The 24187-nt window shown below is 41.0% G+C and overlaps 1 protein-coding gene across 2 annotated transcripts in view; it reads right to left on the bottom strand.

Annotated features, from left to right (window-relative positions):
* Window positions 1-13052: 13052 nt before the first annotated feature.
* The window catches only part of WDR81 (WD repeat domain 81), a 626861-nt gene continuing 615726 nt past the window's right edge, over window positions 13053-24187 (bottom strand). For both annotated transcript variants that reach the window (XM_044054364.1, XM_044054363.1), the window contains exon 11: window positions 13053-24074. In XM_044054364.1, coding sequence (XP_043910299.1) covers window positions 23751-24074 — 324 coding nt within the window. In that variant the 3' untranslated portion in view covers window positions 13053-23750. The remainder of the gene's footprint in view (window positions 24075-24187) is intronic.

Here is a 24187-nt window from a genome sequence, read left to right as displayed (position 1 = left end):
ACTGCCTCATGTACACAGACAACCTTCTCCTCTTACATCCCAACACTCAGACTTGTGAGAGATGCACTTACATCACCAAATTGGAAGCTTTGCACTCTCCACCAAGTCAACACCTGCACCACACCACATGAAACACATAGCCCTCCAGAACACCCACCCATCACATCTCTCACATAAAAACACAAACCACACATCCACCTTCACGGAGGCACTCAACAGAAATGTACCCAAACAGCAGAGACCTCCAAGACAGAAACACACTTGACTACCACAACACAGCACAAACCACAGGACACATAGTCACTTCCACAGAATGACCTCCAACCTAAGCCCCTAAGGTTAAACACCTTGCCTAATACACTAATAATAGGTGACTCAATAGTGAAGCACATGGATGTCCCACTCACTAGGTTGAATAAGGAGAAGGTAACAGTCAGCTGTCTATCAGGTGCCAGAACCAGACACAACACACACACTCAGGTCACTCAACAACAAGTACAAATATGACACTGTCAGAGATGCAACTCCCTAGACTGCATGAAAAGAGACATGGTGGAGCTCTCGGATTATGTGGCCCAGGCAGATATGACACTAACCTTGAGCAGAATCCTACTGTCCCCCAGAATGATACTGCAGTACAAACAAAAAATGACTAAGTTTCTGATGTTACTCTTAAGGGGATCCAGTATCTGTCTGCTTGGGATGACATAATTGACAGACCTCGATGCTTTGCCAGAGATGGCCTGCATCTGTCACCCCTGGGTTTCTGGGTACTGGCTAAGGCTCTTGCCACCCTCTATAATGCCTTTTTTTAGGTGGTGTTCCAAAGACCACATTACCACCATAACAGCTATAAATAAATGCAATCCGAGGGTCATGCTGCTCAACGCTAGAAGTCTAAATCTCAAGATGCACTTGCTCGAAGCACTCCTCAAAATGGAGAACACAGACATTTGCGCTGTAATGGAGACCTGGTTTAAAGTGGCAGAAAGCACCCTTGTGCTACCAGGCTATAACTCATTCCACATCTTTTGGCCCTGAAACATGGACTGAAGCTCCAAAGGTGGTGGTGTCTCCATATTCATAAAGGATATGCACACCTCTAGACTAGTAACCCAGCATAATGCATCTGAGATACTTCAGGTACAACTAACATTTGGTAAAACTGTGATCCAGGTCATAGCCTGCTATATGTCCCCAACAATGTCCCTAAACTGTCTCTCCACCTTCCTAAGCACCCTGGAATCTATCAAGGTCCAACCCAACACTCTCATATTAGGTAACTTCAACTACCCCTCCATCAACTGGGAAAACTACTCAGGTAACAATACACTGGCCGAACGCTTCCTGGAATTCATCAGTTCCAATGTCCTGGACCAGCTCATTCTGGCCCCCACTAGAGGAAACAACATCCTTGACCTGATTATTACTAACATGGGCGACCATTGCTCTACACCAATAGTCAATCACTCCCTGGTCAGATAAAACCACAAACTAATCACCATGGAAATCCACATCTCACCGCCCCCTCCCCCCACAAAGGTAACCACCTTGAAAAACTTTTCCAAAGCTGACTTTTGACTCCTAAAAACAGAGGTGGCTAACTTCACAGCACCCATGCCAATGGAAAATAGTTGCATGACTGCCAAATCATACACCAATGCACTCTACGAACATGTACATAAATGCATGGAACTAGCCATACCCAACAGAACCAAGACACTCTCCTCCAAAAAAAAGGAAGCCAATCTGGTGGTCCCCTGCCATTAATAAACACTACATCAGAAGAAAGAAACTGTTGCAGAAAAAGGTGAAGTCCCAAGACTGCAAAAAACTCCCTTATTAGCCTCAACAAAAAGTTGAGATCCCTCACCAAATCCTCTAAAGTCAGCTATGAAGGCAGAATTGCGGAAGACACTAAAAATAATCACAAAGCCTTTTATAGTTACATCAGGAACCTCCATGGCAATATCCAGCTGTACTCAGAGTTACTGCACAATGGTACCTCCTACCTGAGCCAACAGATATTGCCATCATACTGGCTGACAGATTCAGTGCCAGCTTTACCCCTCTCACCCCCCCCCCCACAAAGACCAATCACAATACTGGAAGAATGCCAGACACCCAGCGTTACTGCAGCCCAGGTTAAAGCTGCATTGTCCAAGGCCAAGAATACAGCTTCCATAGGACCCAATATCACTAGCAGTGTTCTACATGAACTACAAAGCGAACTGGCACCACATCTGTATGTCCTGTTCAGTCACAGCCTCATCTCAGGCTTTGTCCTTACCAAATAGCCCACTGCTACAGTCATCCCTCTCCATAAAGGGGGAGCGACTACAGACCCTGGGAATTATCACCCCATTAGCCTGACGAGTCTGATATGTAAAGCTATGGAGCGCATCATCATGGACCTGATTAACAAAGATATAGGAAATCTCCAAACTCTGTACCCCACGCAGTTTGGCTTTGTGAAAGAGAGATCATGCCTGCTCAACTTCTTTCAGTCAGTCACCAGGGCTGTGGATGAAGGTAAGGCAGTGCATACAGCCCACCTCGATCTGGCCAAGGCCTTTATCAATAACTCCCAAGTGAGGAATGATATCAAACACTCCAAACTAGGCATCAGGCCCTATATCACTAGGTGGATTGCAAACTGGCTCACAGAACACACAGTGTGAAAGTAGTAGACTCCAAGTCAGACTGCCGACCAGTCACGAGTGGAGTCCCACAGGGATCGGTCCTGGGTCCTCTCCTGTTCAGTATCTACTACTCAGAAGTTCAGGCCAACACAAAGGGACTCTAGCTGACCAAGTTCACAGATGACTTCAAGCTGCTAGCCATTAACTCCTCAAGTGATGCAGACATCCTATAGAAAGGCCTCACGGAGACCAATGACTAGTGTTGAAACCATGGTCTTAAGCTTAACATCAAAAAATGCGTAGTCATCCCCCTTTGTGAAAACTCAGTTCCCACTAACTACCACATGGATGGGAGCCCACTGAACACTGAAGGTGTTATAACAGATCTGGGGACGCAAGTTGACAGCAACCCTTCCTTTGACCGCCACATTGCCACTGTGGTCAGAAAGTCCTTCTATGTGGCACATCTCATTACCAAGGGTTTTGCATCCAGGAAGAAAAAAGTTACAGTCTCTCTCTCTCTCTCTATACTTCCCCCATTAGACCAATCACAGAGTATAATGCCCCATTTGGCATGTACCTCACTAGACACCTACAACAGCTGGACAGGCCACAGAAGTACCTTATGAAGAGGATCCTAGGCATTAAACACATGTCCTACATGGACACATTCAAAAGACTCCAGCTATTCTCTGTCTTCTATCGCCTACTTAGAGGCGATCTCTGCTCGACTTACGAAGCCATGTCTGACCCAGCTCTGTTAGAAATGCTACATCTAAAAAATTCCAATCCCTTCACACCACATGCTCCAAATACCTCAACCTCATTACCATAATCAACAGAACATGCTGGAGGGACAGGTTTCTCACCCAGAGACTGCCAATGCTCTGGAATAGACTTTCCATACATGTCAAGCAGAGCACCTCCCTGTCCCTCTTCAAGAGGAATCTTGATTGGACGGGTAATAGAAAGTTCACCCAAAGGATCACTCCAGTGGCTCTACTTGATAGAGGCATTGGGAAGTAACGTCAGGTGGCACAATGCCAGGGCAGTTCTATGGCCTAGGCTTGTAAAGGCTCCAGGGCCATTAGCCTAGTACACACCTATGAACCACAAATATAGATGATCAAGTATCTTCACAGTTGCAGTAATAACTCATTGAACATTTCTGCTGTGGAAGCTCTTGCCCAAACCAAATTCCAGAGATTTTATACCCTCCTCCAGGCTCAGTGGACACCCTGTCAGATGATGATCAGGGTATAAAGATCACCAACCAACACCTTTTTCTCAGGTCTTTTGTGCCCTCACAGGACTGCAGCCCCAGTCTCTGAACCCTAGGCCAGAAGCAGAAAGCTCCCATACTAACCCCAGCTGGGCTAGGGTAAAGGAGACCTATAATTTAGATGGGGAGGTAGCCTAAAGGAGAGTAGTATAAGAAACTCACTCCAACTCATAACAAAGACAGAGGGGAGGGAAATACTACTCTAACAGTGATGATGCTTGAACATCTACATTTGTGGTAAGTAGACACAACTGTACTGTGTTCATGTTTCACTGTTGCAGTAATAACTCAGTGGGAGGATTCCCAAAGCTGCAGAATGGTTGGTTGGACAGATGTCAAGCAGAGGATAGAAGCCTCTGCAGAACTGCAGAGGCAAACCCTTCTCTGGCTTTAGAAGAGGAGGACAGGCTGTAGTGTTTGGTAAAGGCATGAAATAAACACCAGCTGGCTGCCTCTAGGACTTTTATGTTAGGCACTCCTTTGATAAAACCAGCTGTAGTGACTGTGGTTCTGGTGGAATAGGTTCTAATTTGGTCTGGCACCTTTTTGCCACAGTGCTTGCAGCAAAGGTTAGGTTTGACTTCTTGAAAGCTTTTGTTTTGTCTTGCCCAAGTTAAACCTGATCTACCTATGTACATCCAAAGAATGCAAGGTTCTCTTTCATCTGTTTTGCGGGTTGGGGGCAGGGAGCTGTGCAGTTTTATTCAGGTAGTTCAGTAACCACCTTGGGCATTAAAGTGGGTTAGTCCTCAGAGAGAGTCTGAGTGAAATGTGAGGAAAGGCTCCTTGCATATCAGTGCCTGTAATAAAATGTTTTTTCTTAGCTGAAGTAATGGCTATTAGAAATGAAGTTTTCCACGATTAAAAGCTTTATCTTTGCAGAGTCTGTCGGTGCAAAAGGGGGAAAGAGTGAACTTTTTCAAATTAAAACTGAGGTCCAGGAAGGAGCAAGAGCTTTCCACAGGGGAGCCTTAAGTGGATGATGCCCTTGAACTGTTTAATCATAGTCTGGGAAAACAGGGGGGATTACATGGGCAGACATGACAGAGGGATGAAATTTGATGGAGGAGTAAGAAATGCCTTTGAAGAACTTGGCCAGATACGTCAGGACCAAGGGAAGGTTAGTTGGCAAGAGTTGTTAGCCCTTAGTCTGGCACCAAACAGTAAAACTTTTAATTTCTCAGATGTACATTGCCTAGTACTGGGTTTTCTGGCCACTTTAAGAAAGGCTAAGACATATTTGTCCAAAAGCTGGCCCTAGGGAATTAGGATAAACTCCAGGCAGCCAGCTTCTGTGCATGTAAGGTGGTCCCCTTTGTTGTGCGTCGAAAGATCCATGTTCTGTGGAAGCAGCTACAGTTCTTGCCTGCTCATGTTGTGAAAAAGAGGGAACTAGTGCTTCCTTCATGAAAAGGGTGCAATCAAGATCACTCTTGTCCCTTCTTCCCTGATCTTTACTAGTGACTGTGGAATAAGAGGTATGGGACTGAAGGCATATAGAAATAGACATGTCCATGTCCTTTCCCAAGGCCCAGCTGTCTGTTATCCTTGAGAAATAGTTTACTGTTTTTTTTCTTCCTTGGTGGCAAAAATGTCTACTTCTGGCACACCCCATTTTTCTACGTCCGCAAAGATGTGCTTTTTAACATCCACTTGAGGATGTCTGTAACAAACCTGTATAAATTGTCTGTCAGTTTTCTCCTGGAAGGTACTGAGCTATCAGGTGCAACCCCATCTTTTGTGCCTCATCCCAGAGCTACATAGCTAGGTGGCAGAGTGAGGTGGAATAGATAACTCCTTGTCTCTGTACCACATCACCTTAATGTTGTCTGATTTTATCAAAAGGGTGCTTGGCTTCCAGAATTTTTTGAATGCCATCATGTCCCTGTATGTATACTGCCATTTCCTTTTGGTTTGACAGGAGTTTGCAGTAAGGTTGTCTCCCACTCAACCTATACTTGAAGACTACCGAATGGATGCCCTAGGCTATGTCTGAAGCATCTAAAGTCATACTTTTGTTCCCCTAGGTGACACTGAAAGGGGACCCCTTGGTCTAAAGGCAGTCTTCTACTGACCATAACAGCTCTTTTTTGCAAGTAAGGGTGAATTTTTAACTTGAAATCTACAGGATATTTGTGATGGCACCTTACATTTTTAGGAATGCTTGTATTTTCCTTATGGGTAGCTTTGCTAATGGATTCATACGAATGCAGGTGGTCATGTAACCCAGAGCCTTGAGAATCTCTCTGGCCATCACTGATTCCTGCTGGGCTAGTTATGTGATGTACTGAATCAGAAAAATGACATTTACCTGGGAACAAAAGTCATTTGTTTTCCATATGTGGCAGGGCTTCTAAGAATGCCAGTCTGTTTGAAGGAATACAACTGGATTTCTTTATGTGCAGTGAGAATCGCAGGTTTGAAAGACAAGCCATGGCCAGGTGAAGAAAGGCTTCCAACTCCTTCACAGACTTTGCTTGGATTAGGCAATTCTTTAGGTAAGGCTAGATATGGACAGCCATTGCTCTGCAAAAAGCAAATACTGCAGCCAGACATTCTGTGAACACACTAAGTAGGCAAGCCAAAGGGCAATGCACAAAATTGAAAATGGTTCTCACCTGCCCCGAAATAGAAATACCGCATGCGCTTCTTTGTTATAGGACTGTGGAGGTAAGCGTCCTTAACAACTAGAGTGACCATGTAAATCTAGAAGGGAAAAGCATGGAAAGAAACCTTTTAAAGGATCAGCATTTTGAATTTGGAGACCACCAGGAACAGTTTTAGTCTTAAAATCCGGGATTGGTTTCCAAGACCCTTCTTTTCTTGGTTCTAGGAAGAGTCTTGAGTGGTACCCTATTCCTGTTTCTCTTGGGGGGACTGATTCTATGGAGTTCTGTTCCAACAACTTGACTTAGACCTGAGCATCCCCGAGCTAGCCTTTAGGGACAGAATGTACACCTATGGGTCTTATGAGGGAAGCAAGCTGAAATTTATATACTGCCCCTATTATTTGGAACACCCTTTTATCCTGGGTTATTTCTTGCCACCAGTTTAGGAAAAGGGAAAGTCTTCCACCTAGCTTTGCTTGAGGAAGAGGGGGGTCTGAGTTGGGGTAGGAATTAACAGAGGTGCTTGGCTGAATCATGGCTTCTCTCTTCTGGACCACTGAGGTGGGATTCATTAAGCCTAGATCCTTGGTCAACTTCCCACTTTGTGGTCTATGCTGTCTCTCTCTCCTAGTCCTTCTCCTCCTCCTCCCTCTCTGTCTAGGCTGGGAAGCAGGAAAGTACCAATGCTTAGTAGTGTAATTTCTAATAAACCTTGGAGGCCATAAGGATATTTATGTTGGCCTGTGGAAAATACGGCCCAGGCCGCAGAATCCTTTATAAACGCATTCTATGAACACCTTCAGGAATGCATGGATCATGCAATCCCAAATAAAACCAAGACCCAATCCTGCAAAGGCAGGCGTCCTTGTCTGGTGGATCCCAGCCATAAACAAACTATACAATAGAAGGAGGAAGCTACTACATGATAGAGCAAAATCCCAAAAAGGGAAGACATCTCTGATCAGTATTAGCAAAAAACTACGGGCACTCATAAAATCGTCTAAGGCCAGCTTTGAGAGAAAAATTGCACAGGACACTAAGGATAATCACAAGGCTTTCTTCAGTTATGTTAGGAACCTGGGTGGGAATTGCCAGATATGCTCAGAATTAGTCCAAATGACAAAAAATACACCGAACCCACAGACATTGCTAACATCCTAGCTGACAGGTTCAGTGCAAACTTCTCCCCCCCTCCCCACCAAAAGGGCAAATATCTATCCCAGCAGAGTGCTGCCCCCCTAAACCTAGAGTTTAGAGATTTCCGATGTCTTTGTTTACGAGTTCCATGATGATACGTTCCATGGACTTGCAGACCAGGTTCGTCAGGCTAATGGGGCGGTATTTCCCAGGGTCTGTTGTGGCCCTCCCTTTGTGGAGTGGGATAACCATCATGGTGTGCCATTCAATAGGCACAAAGCCTGAGGTGAGGCTATGATTGAACATGGTAATTAGGTGGGGTGCCAGTTCATTCTGTAGTTCGTGTAGAAGGCAGCCTGGGATGTTGTCAGGTCCCTTGGATGCTGCGTTCTTGGCTTTGGAGAGTGAGGTTTTTACCTGTGTAGCCGTGATTACAGGAACTTTGCATTCTTCCGGTATAAAGATTGGCCCTTTAGGGTGTGAGAGGGGGTAAAGTTAGCACTGAACCTATCTTCCAGGATGTTGGCAATATCAGTTGTCATTACAGTGTCATTATGCTGCAACTCAGAGCAGATCTGAGTGTTGCTATTGAGATTCTTGACATAGCTATAGAATGCTTTGTGGTTGTCTTTAGAATCAGTGGGGATTTTGTTTTCATAACTAGCTTTGGCGGATTTTATGAGGGATCTCAGCTTCTTACTGAGGCTGACCAGGGAGTTCCTCCAATCGTGGGATTTTACTCTTTTTTGCAACAGTTTCTTTCTTCTGTTGTAGAGTTTGTTTATGGCAGAAGACCACCAGATTGGCTTCCTTTTTTTGGAGGACAGCATCTTGGTTCTGTCAGGGATAGCACGACTCATGTAAGTGCATTTGTGTAAAATTCAGCAGTCGTATCTCTATTGTCCATCTGCATGGGTGTAGTGAAGTTTGCCACTTCTGTCTTAAGAAGCGTGAAGTTGGCTTTGGAGAAATTTTTTACGGTTGTTTTCCTAACGGGGAATGGGAGCAGGATTTGGATGTCTAGGGTGATTAGCTTGTGGTCAGATCTGACCAACGAGGAGCTGACCTCTGGTGTGGAACACCGGTCGCCCATGTTGGTGATGACCAGGTCTAGGATAGTGCTGCCCCTGGTGGGGGTGTGGATAAGTTGATCCAAGGCGTTGGAATTGATGAATTCCAGAAAACATTGAGCAAAAGAGTTGGTACATGAGTAGTTTTCCCAGTTAATGGTGGGGTAGTTGAAATGCCAGGTTTGCTATCATAATGGTCAACTGGGACACTACTTCAATTAACATCACTAGCAAATTAGGCAGACACTTTCTCCTATGCCAAAGGGCCAGCTGTAACATACCTAACAGCATTTAAAAAAACATAGAAATGACACTATTTCATAAGTAATGGATACAGAACGGCTTCTTTAATTACTGTTACGCGCTTTTCATTGGTCTCAAATAGGAAACGTCATCAGACAACAACAAAAACCTTCCTTCTTATATACTTAAAATTGCGCCATTTCCTTTTCAAACAGGAAGTGACAGAGTGCTTTTTTTAAAAACATACGACTCATATAAAAACGTGTTGCTAAAATACTGATACAATATCCAATCATCTAAGCCAACATGCTCCATGAATGATTACATTGCAGACAATAAATCTTTATATATAAATATGTATACATACACAGATCTTCATAGATTAAATGAAAAACTTAGAGTTATAAAAAAGAACATATGCATAATTTATCTGTCTTTAGTGATAACTTAATAAAGGTGTTAAAACAAAGAAATGTCTTCCAGTAATTGAGAGGAAAATAAGTCAGATGTACTTGAGGTGATTAAAATAAATTAAACTTTTATTTGAAGTGATATATTCCTTCAAAGTATGGAAGAAACTTTAAGTAGCTATTCAGATGAACTGAAAAAAAAACTGCAAAAATCGGAGGTTGAAATGAAGAAAAGGTTGGCTGAATATGAGGCTTCTCAAGAAGATCTGTCTCAAAAATAGTAGAGTTTAGAAGACAGAATACACCGTTAAAAAAACTGAAATTTTCTGCTGTACCAGAGAAACCAGAAGGAGCAGACTGATTTATGAAAGCCAATTAAGCAATCCACAGCAAAGCTCATCTAAACAATCCTGTTGTGGTTTGTGATTTATTGATCCTTACTGTTAATAAGATGTGCGACTGTGAGCAATAGTGAGGAATTCCAGCTTTTGTGTGACTTTCACAACTTGTACTGTAAGAGCAACAACTTTACTGTACTTAATTTGGTATTTAGTTGTATATTGGTTGTTTTAATTTCTCTCTGAATTCTGTGGTAACTTGATTTTGATTATTCTTTTCTTTTAGTTTTTTACTCATTTGCAGCTGAATATCGATTCCTTAAATGAGTATACCATTAATGAGTTGCTAAAGCACAGTTGTCTTGCACTGTGTAATAAATGTTATGTATATTCAAAGGTAACACCTGATAACACTGGTGATCTTTCTCATGTCTAAAGTTGGATGATTTGATTACCATTATTAGTAGTAAATCTTGACTTGCTGATGATGATTGCACTTGTGCATTTGACAAGTATTGGAGAACTGTTGTATATTAATGACTGGGCTGATGATATAAATAATGTTAGGTAAACAGCAAGAATGTGTTTATTGTCTGTAAAGATCACTGAACTCCTACGAAACAAGATAATGCCACCGACAACTCAGTAATTCTAGATGCAAGTATTCAACAATCTGAGGATTCAGAGTGTATAAAAAGAAATAGAAAAAGAAAGGAAGAAGTTCACAAAAAAATAACAAGGAAGAAAAAGAACTTTACCCAGAGGATCACTGGAGTGGCTCTGCTGGACAGTGGCGCAGGGAACTAATGGCTCTGCTAGACAGGGGCACAAGGAACTAATCTAAGGGGGTGGCGAAAGCCAACACATTCTGGCTAGGCTTATAAATGCCCTTGGGCAGATAGCCTAGTACTTACCTATGAACTTACATCCATCATACTAGCAATGCATTTTCTATGAGACCCAATAAATAATACAACAGTGACTGCTACATACTCTTGAAAAAACACAATATGAATATAAACATGCTAACCAATGCCTAAACTGAAAATATTATGAATATTCTATTTTTTATTATTATTATTATTATTAATTTTTTACTTACTCACTTTCCTTTTTTTACTTACTACCTAGCAAATGCCTTTAACTTAAGTATACTATTAATAGTGCAGTAATCATTTAATCCTGGCCATACACATGAATGTAGTTGCAATTGTCAAACCAATTCAGCCTTTTCCAGCTGAATAGTCCAAGGTCCGCCCCTATCCTGTTCTTTAATCTGTTTTATTACACAAAACTTGAGCAGATTATCTTTAAATTCATATATATGCGTTGATAATGCATTTGTTAAAATGCCTTTTCTGATTGCATAAATATGCTCATATATTCTTTCAAACTTCTAGTTGTTTTTCCCGTATGATATACCAGACATAATTGGCATATAGCAACATAAACTACCATTTTTGTATTACAATTAAATTTTCTAGTAATTCTATATTTTCTTTTTGATCTCAGCACATTGAGCTTGGGATATAAAACTGCAGTAGTTACACATTCCACACCTACTCATACCCATGTGCAAGTTATTAGCAGGTTTTTTACAATGCTCTATTAAATTCTTAAGGTTTTTGCCTCTTCTTGCCACCATTTTTAATCCTTCCCCTACCTTTTCTCTGATTTTTACATCATTAATGACTGCCCAATTCTTTATCATGATAGCTTTTACTTCATACAAATGCGTACTAAATGTTATAAATGCAACTGAGCAGTCATATTGCACTTTTGTCCTTATCTGATGTTTTTTTTCATGGTAACTAAGAATGGGGTTAAAATGTCCATTCTCCCTTTTTGTTTGCACTTCATTATATATATCTTCCAACATACTTGTTGGATACCCTCTCTCGATGAACATCTTTTTAAGCAACCCACATTCCTTACTAAAATCAAAATCAATTAAGTTAAAGGCATTGGCTAGGTAGTAAGTAAAAAAACTAGGAAAGTAAGAAATTATTAATAATAAATAAAAAATAGAATATTAGTCATAATATTTTCAGTTTAGGTACTGGTTAGCATGTTTGTGTCTTTTCAAGAGTATATAGCAATCACTATTTTATTAATTATTGGGTCTCAGAAAATGCACTGCTAGTATGATGTATGTAGTAACTTTTTCATTTAATCTATGAATATTTGTGTGTGTGTGTATATATATATATATATATATAAAATGGTTTATTGTCTGCAATATAATCATTCATGGAGCATGTTGGCTTAACTGATTGGATATTGTATTAGTATTTTAGCAACAAGTTTTTAGGAGTCATATGTTTTTAAAAAAAGTATTGAATACATCAATATTTGAAAAGGAAATTATACCATTTTAAGTATACAAGAAGGAAGGCTTTAGTTGTTTGTTGTCTGATGAAGTTTGCTATTTGAGGCAAATGAAAAGCGCTTAACAGTAAATAAAGAAGCCATTCTATATCCATCACCATTATTTATTTGGTTTTAGTTATATAGTTAGGGCACATTTTGGTTCGTTTACTATTTCACAAGTAACTGGAAGAGTCCCCCCCCCCAACAGTGATAACGTATGGCCTAACTTCAAGTCACTTTCCAGATGCAGGTTGCAGCTCTTTCTGTACTAAAAAATAAGCTTTATTTCTCTCCACCATTTGCTATTAAAAGGACACTAAAACAACCCCAAACTCTGCAAGGCTGTATACTGTACAGTACATTTCATAAACAAATCAGCAAGAAGATTACCATGGCACGATTAGCAATCAGGATCAGACATTATTGGCTACTTCATGTCACTAAAAAAGCTGGAAGTGAAGCTGCTCTCCCTAGTTACTAACGATGTAGTTTCTGTGAGGTCCTCTCATAGCTGATGCAAGAAGAGAAAAAAAAAAACTGTTAAACCCTTTTAATAAACTTATTGTTGTTCATGATCCCATTACTATGGGTGGCAAGTTTAAAATTCAACAAAATGAAAGATATTTTAAACACAGTCACGGACAAATGGACTGCATTTGAATGTTATTACTTCCAGATACTACAATGGCTACAACAAGGCAGTCTGCATACATTTATGCTGCTGGAAAGTAGCACTAAAGCCAAGAATGTGAGATACCCAGAATTCCTGAAAGTGCTTTCACACAGGAGGAGATTCAACATTTAGTATGTAAAGCTGGTAATATAAAACAACAACACATTCAGTCTGGATATACAAATATAAATCCCTTAACTGGTTGATAACAGATGTGCTGGCGCATGAAATGAATAACAGTCTGAATACCAGCAATCCTAAACAATACAGGAAAATGATACTCTCCATTTTTTTTTTATTTCCATAATAAATAGCTTGACAGTTTTGCATCTGCGTATTGTATACATGGCTCTGTAATATAATGCTACGTATAAAAGGCAGAGTATACAGGACAAATCATGACATGACAAAAATGATTTCTCATTTCCAGTTCCACATGCAAGCCACATTTCTGCTCATGTCTGCAGTTCTCTTAATTTTCTTTTGCTCATTGTTCTCTTGCAAACACTTCAGTCAACATTGTTTTTACTGTTCACGAAGCCACTGGTGCAAACTGTTATGTCCTGATCCTTTTACTAGAGCTGCTCTGCTCTCTTTACCTTCCATCATTTGTCCTGTCATCCAATTAGTCTTCAGGGCTTGCACAAGTTAACATTTTCCCATATGGCACAGTTGATGTCACACTACACTGCATGACTGTTCTGTACATTTCTACTTGAAAAATATAGAATTACTGTTTTACTCTGTATAAAGAATGCTTTACTGGAACATCTGTACTGTAAAACAAGTAGAAATGTAGATACTCTTGAAATAATAAAGATGGCTGACATTGAATGAAATAAGGCAGTCTATAGTTTTTGAATAAAAAATATTTACACAACTGTATCTCAATTGTGCATCAATACCCGATTTATGTAGATGAGACACAGGTCCACAAACATCAAAGTTTTTTAAAATATTTTCTGTACAGAATTTGCCTACTAATAGAGTTAGGAGTCTGATGTTAAACATTAACAGTCATCTGAATCCTGAACATCAAGTGTTAGATTACTATATCCACTATGGAGCATGCTCCTACTTCATATGTAGGAGTTTGGTTCTGTACAATAACTTTCAAGAAATAAAATATAAACATGCTTTAATCAGCTGGTGTGTGAGGAAGGGCTGTCTTCAAGTGCCAGACAGATTCCAAACAGAACAGAGTGACTCATTACACAGAGATTATGCATAGGCAGTTACAGTGGTCATCTGCTCAAAATGAAGCACTTAACAGTAGCGGCAATATGCATACTAAAATTCTGGGTTTAAAATTTTAAGTTTAGCTCCTGTCAAAAGACAGACAAAAAAAAGAAAAAAGCTATCTTCATTTCTTCGGTATTTTTTTCTTATCTTGTCACAAATTAATACCATAAAACAAAAACAAATCTATGCATCTCTGCACAAATGACAATTCTGTATAATGTGAATTGTATTATGTGCTCAGCTTTGGTAATAAAAAATACGTTTAATGCCACTATCACCTACATGAGTTGCAGCAGCCAGTTTTCAGTGAGACCCCTCCTGTTTATTCAGTTTTAGAATACCAAATCAATTTTTATTAAACCAGGTTAAGCTGATGGGAGTTTAAAAGGAAATGGATCACATACCTAACAAAATAATAAACTTCACTTACTATCTTTGAAACAGCTAATACTCTAAATAGCATAAAAATGTTTAAGTTTAATTTGAATTTTAGTAGCCAGGTGGTGCCACTAAAAATATGAAATATCCTTATTAAATCACTATTTGTTGGAATTTCCTTTTCTGCAGTCTCTAGCCCGGCAATATTTTTCATTCTTGTTCCTATGCAAAGTGCATGCACGTTTCCTGCTGTTTTATGCCCTACAGCATCAGGCACTAAGGCACTAAGCTACGACAGCAGACTGTGCCTTTGCTGCACAATCTGAACTACAAAGACAGGGTGAGCACAACTTGAAAAAACACAACACACAAGGATATATATAAAAATATACCTAACGGAACTTGCAGGAAATTCCATCTGCAGCCACAGGATAGCAGGATGGAGAGGTGTAAATCTTGGGAGTTGTGGTCCAAGTAATAGTCCTTACTGAAAGTGTAAAATTATGACCAGGTGTTTGTGGCACAGATGTCTGCAATGGAGATATTCTAAAGCAAACAATGTAAGGCCAACACTCAGTGTAGTGGAATCTGACCAACACTACCCAACTGGTGGTTCATTGCTTGATGACCAAATGTAATGCAGTTAACTATCAACTTGAAAAGGTTTACATACCAAGTGTAACACCCTTCCTTCACTGTGGTAAATGAGCCAAACAAATGTTCTGGCCTTCCTAAATTAATACATCCTCCAAGTAAAACCTGAATTGTTGGGAGTAAGACAACAGAAAAGAACTCACTCTCTCTCCAAGATGGTTTGTGCAACTGGAAAGAAAACAAGAACAGAAATTAACTGATTTAAGGGCAACTTTGAAACTAACAGGAGGAAAATGACATAGTGTCAAAGTACACTCAATGTTTGTGAAAGACTGAGCCTGTCATTCCGGGATACTGCAAACACATATGATGGCCACCACAAAAAGCAAATGCCAGCAGACAAACTTCTGAGCTGCTGAACCAGTTGTATCAAACTATGCTAAGCCATAATGGGCTGAGATACCACACATGCATCTTGAGTGTGGTGCACACTTAAGAAATACAGGTGCAGAGATGGAATAGTTAAGTTTTACTGCTTCTTTATTAATTGAAAATTAGCTGAACTGGGTTTACTGATTTCTTAGTTCATCATGTTGCCATTTCCCAGAATTGTGACAAACAGTTTGATTAAAGTTATTTGTGCATTTACTGTAATTTCTCATTTTATCATGTCTGGTAGTGAAACTTCCCCATGTGGGCAGGTATGGGGCATGTGCTCCCTTGCTGAAAACGTGGAGACAATTGTGAGTGGCTGAAGTAATGTAGTTCAACAAGGTAGTGTATTGTTTGATGGCTGCCTACTCAGTTTCTTTGCGAGTTTCCATAGTTTGCAGTCTGGAAGACTGACAAGAATCCTTTAAGATGAATCAAAAATCACATGTTGACTAAATGGGGCAACAGAAGGTATTTCTCCACATAACTGGAGAATCACTTCCATTTAAAATATGTTTCATTGATTGAAGGTTTCTTGGTGGTCATAATCATCTTCAAGACTCCTCTCTGGACAGTTGGCAGAAGCAGGACATCAAAACCTGCTGCCACACAGAGCTAAAGGAATTTTCCCATTTTACAGTGGCATATAACCAGGAATCAATCAAATAAAACCACCACAGGACAGGGAAAAAGTCATACAGGAATACCTCTTTTCCATGGAGGAAAGAATATATCCACAATTGGCTCCCTCTCAGCCTGCTGAACTGAGAAAAACAGATGAATTACTACATTGTCCAGGCATATGAACAAGCCAATCTCAACAGCTTTACTACTGGAAAAAATGACCAGAAAGGATTCTTTGCAAGAAAAGGACTGGAGATGAGACACAAGGTGTCCTTCAGCATGCTCCCTAGGAATGTGAACCATTAGAAAGGTGATCACCCTTGTCTATGGCCGAATGCCAAAAACAAAATGCCCTTCTACTTACAGCTTTGTTTATTCATAAACTAAAACAATGTCTAGATATAGGACAAAGCAGGAAGAACCCTAACCTCAGCTTCAATTTCCAGAACTTTAACAGAGATAAATATCTGTTGCAGGTACAAATGTATTAACACGGAGTCCTCCTGTTTCAGTGGTCCACTTCCTCTGGACCATGAATGAGCAAAGCTGGGTCCTCAAACAAACTAAACTGCATACTATCAAAAGCTGAATGCTACAGGAATGGATGATCCCATGAGATTGGTGATGACCTCTCACCACTCCAAGTGCAGTGACAACAGTTTGGTATCAGAAGATATGTGGTGACTCCACAATTCCTAACACAATACTTGTCACTGCAACAACTACACACTCAAAACAGCTGTGATGATCATGGTCATCATAAGGCTCAACAGGATCATAGTTTGAATCGTGACCTTGTTCCCACTCAGGATGCCAAATATATGACCTCTAGGACACTGAACCCTGAAAGTGACACCCAACAAGGTACACTGTTAGGAAAGTCCCGAGTCGTACACAGACACTGATGTACTAAAAAGCATCCATCATGCCCAATACCAGCATCCAAGCACACTGTGAAAGCAGAGCAAAATCCCTGAGCATAACCATCTTGAACTAGATATACTGAAAGTGCTTGATGGAGGCTCTTGAGACCCAAAATAGGGCATATACCTCCCACTTCCTCTGGAGCTACAAACAGGAGGCAATCTAACTCCCTGTCTCTTTCCATAGCATGGATTGTCCCTATGGCCCTCTGTGCAAAATACAGTATGGGTCACTCCACTGAGATCTATTAGCTTCTAAATTAAGCTCTTTTGGTAAAGGAGACTTCATCTAAGGTCTAGAAGATAGCTGTCCACGATCATGGTGAGAATCCAACATTTCCTAGTGAGGACCCTCCCACCCACGGTAAATTTGAAAAACTGGACATTCATGGGCAGTCCTGGATAAAAATCAGTACTATAGCTACTTGACCAGTGGAGTCAACCTCCAGGATGACTTTGGCAATAAAACAGAGACCACAGCCCTGCCTGTCACTTGGGGAGGGGGCCCTGCTCACAGTATAAGGAGGGCTTCTCCTTATTGAGAAATGGGATGACCCAGAAAACAAAGAAAAAAAATAAAAATAAGTCCATAACTGAGGCTTTTCATAATGGTTTAGGCAAATTTTCTCTTTAGAGATCTTCAAGAAGCTCTTAGGAGGTCTGTTCAGAAAAGGAACAAAGGACACAAGGATGGTCACACAAGCTCTTTCTTAAAAGAGGAGAGCCTCAGCTATGACATTCTGTGATACCTACCCAGATGCTTCTGTTCTAGCCATACTGCTAAATAAAAAATAAGGTTCCAGTGGGCTACATGGAAGCCTATGGTAGAAGTTGTGGTAAGTGCCTAGAAAAACTTTTCCTTACTGTGGATTCAGGAAGGGCTGCCAACTTCTCCATTGTCTGATTTTCTAGGGCAGGCAGTGAAACAGACAGCTGTGGTGTCTAAGACCAGTGTGATGCCTTATAAAAGCCTCCTGTTTACTTTGTCCAAAATCTTAGGACTCCCTTTTCATGGTAAAGTGCTGTGAAATTTGTAATCTACGCAGGACTAAACAGATCACTCAGGCATCTGCCTCCCATAGATCCTGATCATTTGTTCTACAGGTTGTATAAGGCATTTGCTTTGTTGTGAGAACAGGGAGCAAAAGCCAGACACTTTCAAGCTGCAAAAATATATTTTGGAGAGGATCCACAAATGGGATGACCAAGTATATATTCTCTACCTTCTTGCCTAGATACACTCTCAATAAAGGATCTACAATCCAGTCCATGGAGGCTCCATCAACTACAATGTTTCTAAGGGGGTGTAGATCACTGTATTTTGTTCAAAATCCCCCAGGGCACAGGAAGACAGACCCAACCCTAGCTCTGGAATGGACGGGAATCTGCACTCCTGACACTTGGGTTGATAGACAGCTAAAGCTAGTACCAAGGGTTTCATATGTAGCAGTGCAGTGTGAGAAGACTGCACTAGACCTATAGCTGTGATCAGATCATACCCTGACAGTGCATTCTTGCACCTACATGAACAGGTCTCATCAAATCAACAGATGTTACATACCACTGTCTGCTTCTGCCTAATGACCTTGCTGCAGCAATAGGGATCCAGAAGACCATCATCAGCATACATTTGCAGTCCCTCCTCAACTGTGGGGATAAAGAATTGGAAAGAAAAGCCCTTGTTCCAGACAGTGATGAGTATGTCCACTCCAGGTGATTTGAGGGATTGTTTGGTGGATGAATATCCAACACAAGTATGCTGCAGTCACTTGGCAACAAGGGAGGCTGTGCAAACACTCAGGGATGCTCCTCTCCAAATTGCTTGTCAGCCGTGCACCGCAGTCTTGCAGGTGACAGGTGCAAGTTGGCCCCTTCACTTGTCAAAAAGGAGCTGACAGCAGGTAATGACTGCCAGGTGACTTAAAAAGTACAGTTGTGTACACTTACCATAAATGTAAATGTTTGAGTGTATTCACTGTTGCAGTCATTACATTTGGGTTATCTGCTTGCAGATAGCCCTCAGTTGGCCTGATTAACAAAGTCCTGGGTCCTGTGTCGGTTGCTGTTGCTTCTTCCATGATGTCACTTATATTGTATGTCATGACAAACCATAGTGTCAAGTCAAAATGTTGTTATATGCAATATTCTAAAGTTTGTCATATTATGTATTTTTTAGGTCTTGTACCTTTACATTTATACTGTTTTAATTGATTTTTGAACTTAACTGGTCTTAAATGATTGCAATATATATTAAATGTATTGTGTGGTGTTGAGCTGTCTGAAGAAGTTGAGGTATGTGCCTCAATGAAAGCGCTTACAATTAAAGTGTGGACTGTCAACAGCCAGCTTGCTTTTTTGTAATGACTGCCAGGTAACTTCGGACATCTGCAGGTGACAATGATCACGGTCTTCTTATGATACTGTGACACCACTGGCCTTGGATCACACTAGAGACCTTCCTGCCAATCTCTACACTAGACACTTTCAATCTCCATCTTAACGGAAGCTAGATATCCTATAATTTCTTCCTTCTCTGCTTCAAAGTCAATTACATTGCTTTGGCATCCTGATGCTTTCCAAGCCAATACACAAAAGACAGTGCTATGCGGATCCCAACTAATGAATCTGATAGTTTTAGCTACAACCTGAGGGGTATCAAACTCAGGAAAATTTCCATGACAAATATTAGGACCAAGACATAAACAGTGTATTCAATAATAAATAACTAAGCAGCACAGCAACTGAGTGAACTATTCTGGCCCGCTGTGTGGTAATGCAGTCCAGTGGCAATAGGTAAGCATGGTCCTTGTGTGTGGAAGCAAAGGAGAAAAATACTGCTAACTTGGAGAATGGAAAAAAATGAAATCCCTGCAATTTCCCACCACAGAAAACTTCTGAAGTTAAACAACTCATGTTCTTTCTACTGGGGTGGCAGCTGGAAAGGAAGTGAAGCACATTTGAAAAGGATAAAGATTGTAAGTAAAAGTTAGATGGGACTCGAACCCTAATCTCCATCTTCACACCAAACCAATTTTAAGATGCATCCTAAATTCAAAAATAAACTACATTTTGGCACTTGCACACATCTAATTCTGACCCTCAGAAAACATCTCAATTAGCTTCTGCTCTTTCCCTCTGTTCCCCTAAGAATTGGAATAAAAGGCATCCTTACTATCTCAGTAGGAGTAATATTCATTCTGATATGAGAAAGAGAAGTTCAGAAGTACGACTTTCAGAGCCAGTAAGTGTCCATAAAGCTGCAGTGCTAGCTGAGAACTAAACATTCTTCATGAACACCTGCCTGAGCTGCTGCTATGTTCTCATATATCACATGTGATGATGCCTTAGTGACAGAATCCACTTGCTGTTATAATACAAACTCTCACACGAAGGACAACACTTGAAGTACATGACCCTACACTAATGAGCAGACAATGCAGGGTGTTTCTCTGTGCAGGACACCAGCTAATACAGTACCCATCTCCAAGCAAGACAACAGCTGACACAGCACTTGACTATGCAAAGGATAGGGGCCGGTACAGCACTGGCCTGTATGCACAAAATTGTAGCTGGTGGAGCATTTGCCATTAACTGTAAAACAATGGCTGCTGCACCTCACAAACCTCTTTGCGGGGCATACCTCAATGGGCAAGGTGCAGGTCATGCATTTCTGTGCAGGATGGGGGTTGCTATAGTACATGCTTCTATGCAGGGTAAAGTGACAAGTGCAGTATATAGCTTTATGCAAGAAGATAGCATAAGCCTCTATGAACAGGATGTCAGCTGGTGCAGCAAATGCCTATAAGCATAGCATGGCAGCTGGTGCAGCACTTGCCTGTGTCTGTAAATCATGGCCAGCACATCACATGCCTCTGTGTAAGAGGGTGACAGGTAAACCACACACCTCTATGCACTGGACACCAGCTGGTACCGCACACGCCTTATGCATGGGATGTCAGCTAGTGCAGCACATGCCTTTAAGCATGGGTTATCAGCTGGTGCAGCAGACTCCACTACACATGGGATGTCAGATGGTGCAGCACACTCCTCTACTCATGGGACATCAGCTGGTGCAGCACACTCCTCTATGCATGGGACATCAGGTGCAGCACACACCTCTACGGCACACTCCTTTATGCATGGGATATCATATGGTGCGGCACACACCTCTACGCACAGGGCGTCAGACAGTGCGGCACACACCTCTATGCACAAGGCGTCAGACGGTGCAACACACACCTCTACGCACAGGGCGTCAGACGGTGCGGCACACACCTCTACGCACAGGACGTCAGGCGCACACACAGGATGTCAGTCGGTGCAGCACACACCTCTTCGCACAGGACGTCAGACAGTGCGACACACACCTCTACGCACAGGATGTCAGATGATGCGGCACACTCCTCTACGCACAGGATGTCAGATGGGGAGGCACACATTTCTGTGCAAAGAAAAGCAGTTGCTGCAACACACAGCACACCAGCTGGTGTAGCACACAGCTCTGCACAGAAGACATTAGCTGGTGTAGAGGTTACCTCTACGTATAGGGCATCAATTGTGCAGTGGTACACACACACACACACACACACACACACACACACACACACACACACACACACACACACACACACACCTACCCATGAACAGAATAGCAAAGGGTACATCATATGCCTTCAAGCTAACCAGACATTAAACACTCAGAAAAAAGGAAAGAGAAGCAAAACTGTCCTCCCCTGCTTGAGAGGATGACAATGGCTAACTGTGTACTATTTTTCTAGTTAGGAACCACCCACAAAACAATGCAAAACTGCTGGGTTAAAACCTGAAGAAGATGTCATGTTACGTCTAGTACTGGGCATCCAGTGCTACAAGAATTTCAGAGGTAAACAACTTCTATGATCCAATGACACAACAGGTACAGTACCAGATGAGACATATTCAATAACCAATCTCCATTACTCTACTAGACAATACTTGTAAAAACATACTTCTGTTTCTGGCCTGATGATGCATCTATGACAATACTGGGAAGAAAATAAAGTGCTTTTAAGCTATATAACAGGAAGACATCCTACTAAAATCTAAAGGTGCATACATTCTGGAGACAACGCACATATTTTCTGGCACTTAAAAAGTTGCTCCAAATCTCAAGGTTTTCTATCCCACTGTCACACATCATGAGCTTTACAGTCTGATGAAGGGTTGCAAGTATTTTGCTTCAATGTCTATATGTGTATGGATCCAAAACCTCTCACAGTACCCTTGGTTTCCTGAAAAAACTTGGAACAATGTTGGAAATTAGCACAAAATATCTTCTCAGCTAGCTGAAAATTAGACTCAACCACTGAATACAGAATTAAACATTTTTTTTTTACAAAATAGTACCTAAAATGCTCTGCAGTCTGAAAGTAAATTATGAAAGAAAGTTATTTTCAGCACAAGATGTAAAGAAAAAAAAAGAAAAGAAAAAAAAAATGACAGATGAAATAATACATAGGTGTTGCAAAGGAAAAAACATAGTGCTGAGATACAAGAAAAGGTTCTCTGCAATCAGCTGTACTCACCAACTATCGTAGTAAATGGTTTTGAATGAAAGTGTGTTTTGGATATTTTTTTGGTTATTAGGTCATGTTTTTTCAACATGGACACTGTAAAGTTTTACATCCTCACATGTTATTGCCCATATTGTGGATGAAGTGTTAGAAGAGCCAGTAAAACAAGAAAAAATACACAAGGGGCTTTTGTTAATCTAATTCTCTAATTCCACATTAACAAACTGGTTGGCCAAATGATAATCAAGGTGTTTCATCAGAAAAAAAATCTGCAGATACATTTTCCCTTCCATATCCCAGGTGTTTGTATATATAATTTTTTTTCAATTTAAGTTAAGGATATTTAGAAGCTGATGGCCCACTGCACTCCGATATGGAGGATGTATATGGTAAGGATCCAAACCCTGTGTAAAACAAGCTGCTTAGTTTCTGTGTAAAAGCTAGCTGGTGGTTAAAAAACAAATGGTTTCTGGTTTCCAGCTCGCATTCACAGCCATTTCCACTCGGGTACTATCTGACTTCGGCAGGACCAAACCCCCTGTGAAAGTCAAACATGGCTAACGGTTACGCTACAGTGGAATGTAAGTGTGCAGTGATGTAGTACTATTCCACTGCTAGAAGAGGAGTGAAATCATGGGACTATAAAAGACATCTGGACTGTATGCCTGCACTTCTATGCTGCTGCACACATCATCATAACAATATTTGTGTCTCTACAGTGATGGTTAATACAGTGCATACAGAACCGAATGGCTGAGCTGTTGGCCAAAGCAACAGGAAACAAGGGACCAGCCTTACTCCGAACACAGCCAGTCACAGTACGCCTTCAGGCCTGGTCATGATGCTTTCAAAATAAGAAACAAAAAGTTCTTAAAAAAATTAATGTTCAAAACAGTTTATAGGAAAATCTGAAAGTGTCAACGCAGGACTTTTTACAGGTTGCCCTGAGGAGACATGTTTTGTGCTTCCATTTTCCTCTCTCACTTTGTAGCACTTCTCCTGAAAGCACAACCATGTCTGGTCCACTAAGTACAGGCTGAGATACAACAGAAAAAAAAAAGAAAGGGAATGTTCAAAACCAGTTAAATGGTTATCTGTAAGTATCAATACAGGACTTTATTAAGAAAAGTCTGCCCTGAGAAGATGTGCTTTATGCTACAGTTCATCTTTTATGTTTTATACTTCTCTTCTTGGAGAAAAGCCTTGTCTTATTCATGTAAAAAGCTAAGCTTCAAGCCAGAAGTCTAACAACACCATTTTCAGATCCCAGCAGCAGCAGGCGCTTTGTAGGTAAAACATTCAAACAGGTTAAAGTACCACGGAAGTTCTCGGTGCTTAGCTTGTTGGTACTTATAGGAGAATTCGGGCCATCTGACATGGAGTACAACCCAATCTTGTTAGCCACTGTGCCTGTAACAATCTCATTCCCATAGAGATCAAAGGCATGGATGGGATCTGAAGTAGACCTGTACTGACGCAAAGGCTTCTGCTCCATCTCCTTCCAGACAGTCAGAGAGTGGTCTGAAGAAGAGCTGACGATGATCCCATCAGCAGCCTAAAAGAATTAAGAGACAGCAAAATTAACTTAATAAAGTTTCAAAACCAACAGTTTACATCACACTCTGCATTTAAACATCAGTCAACCACTTGCAATTTCATGCAAAGGGA

This window comes from Protopterus annectens, chromosome 13.part0 (genome assembly GCF_019279795.1).
Source record: "Protopterus annectens isolate FY-2018-M chromosome 13.part0, PAN1.0, whole genome shotgun sequence".
Lineage (NCBI taxonomy): Eukaryota > Metazoa > Chordata > Ceratodontiformes > Protopteridae > Protopterus > Protopterus annectens.
This window is presented reverse-complemented; position numbering and strand designations above follow the sequence as displayed.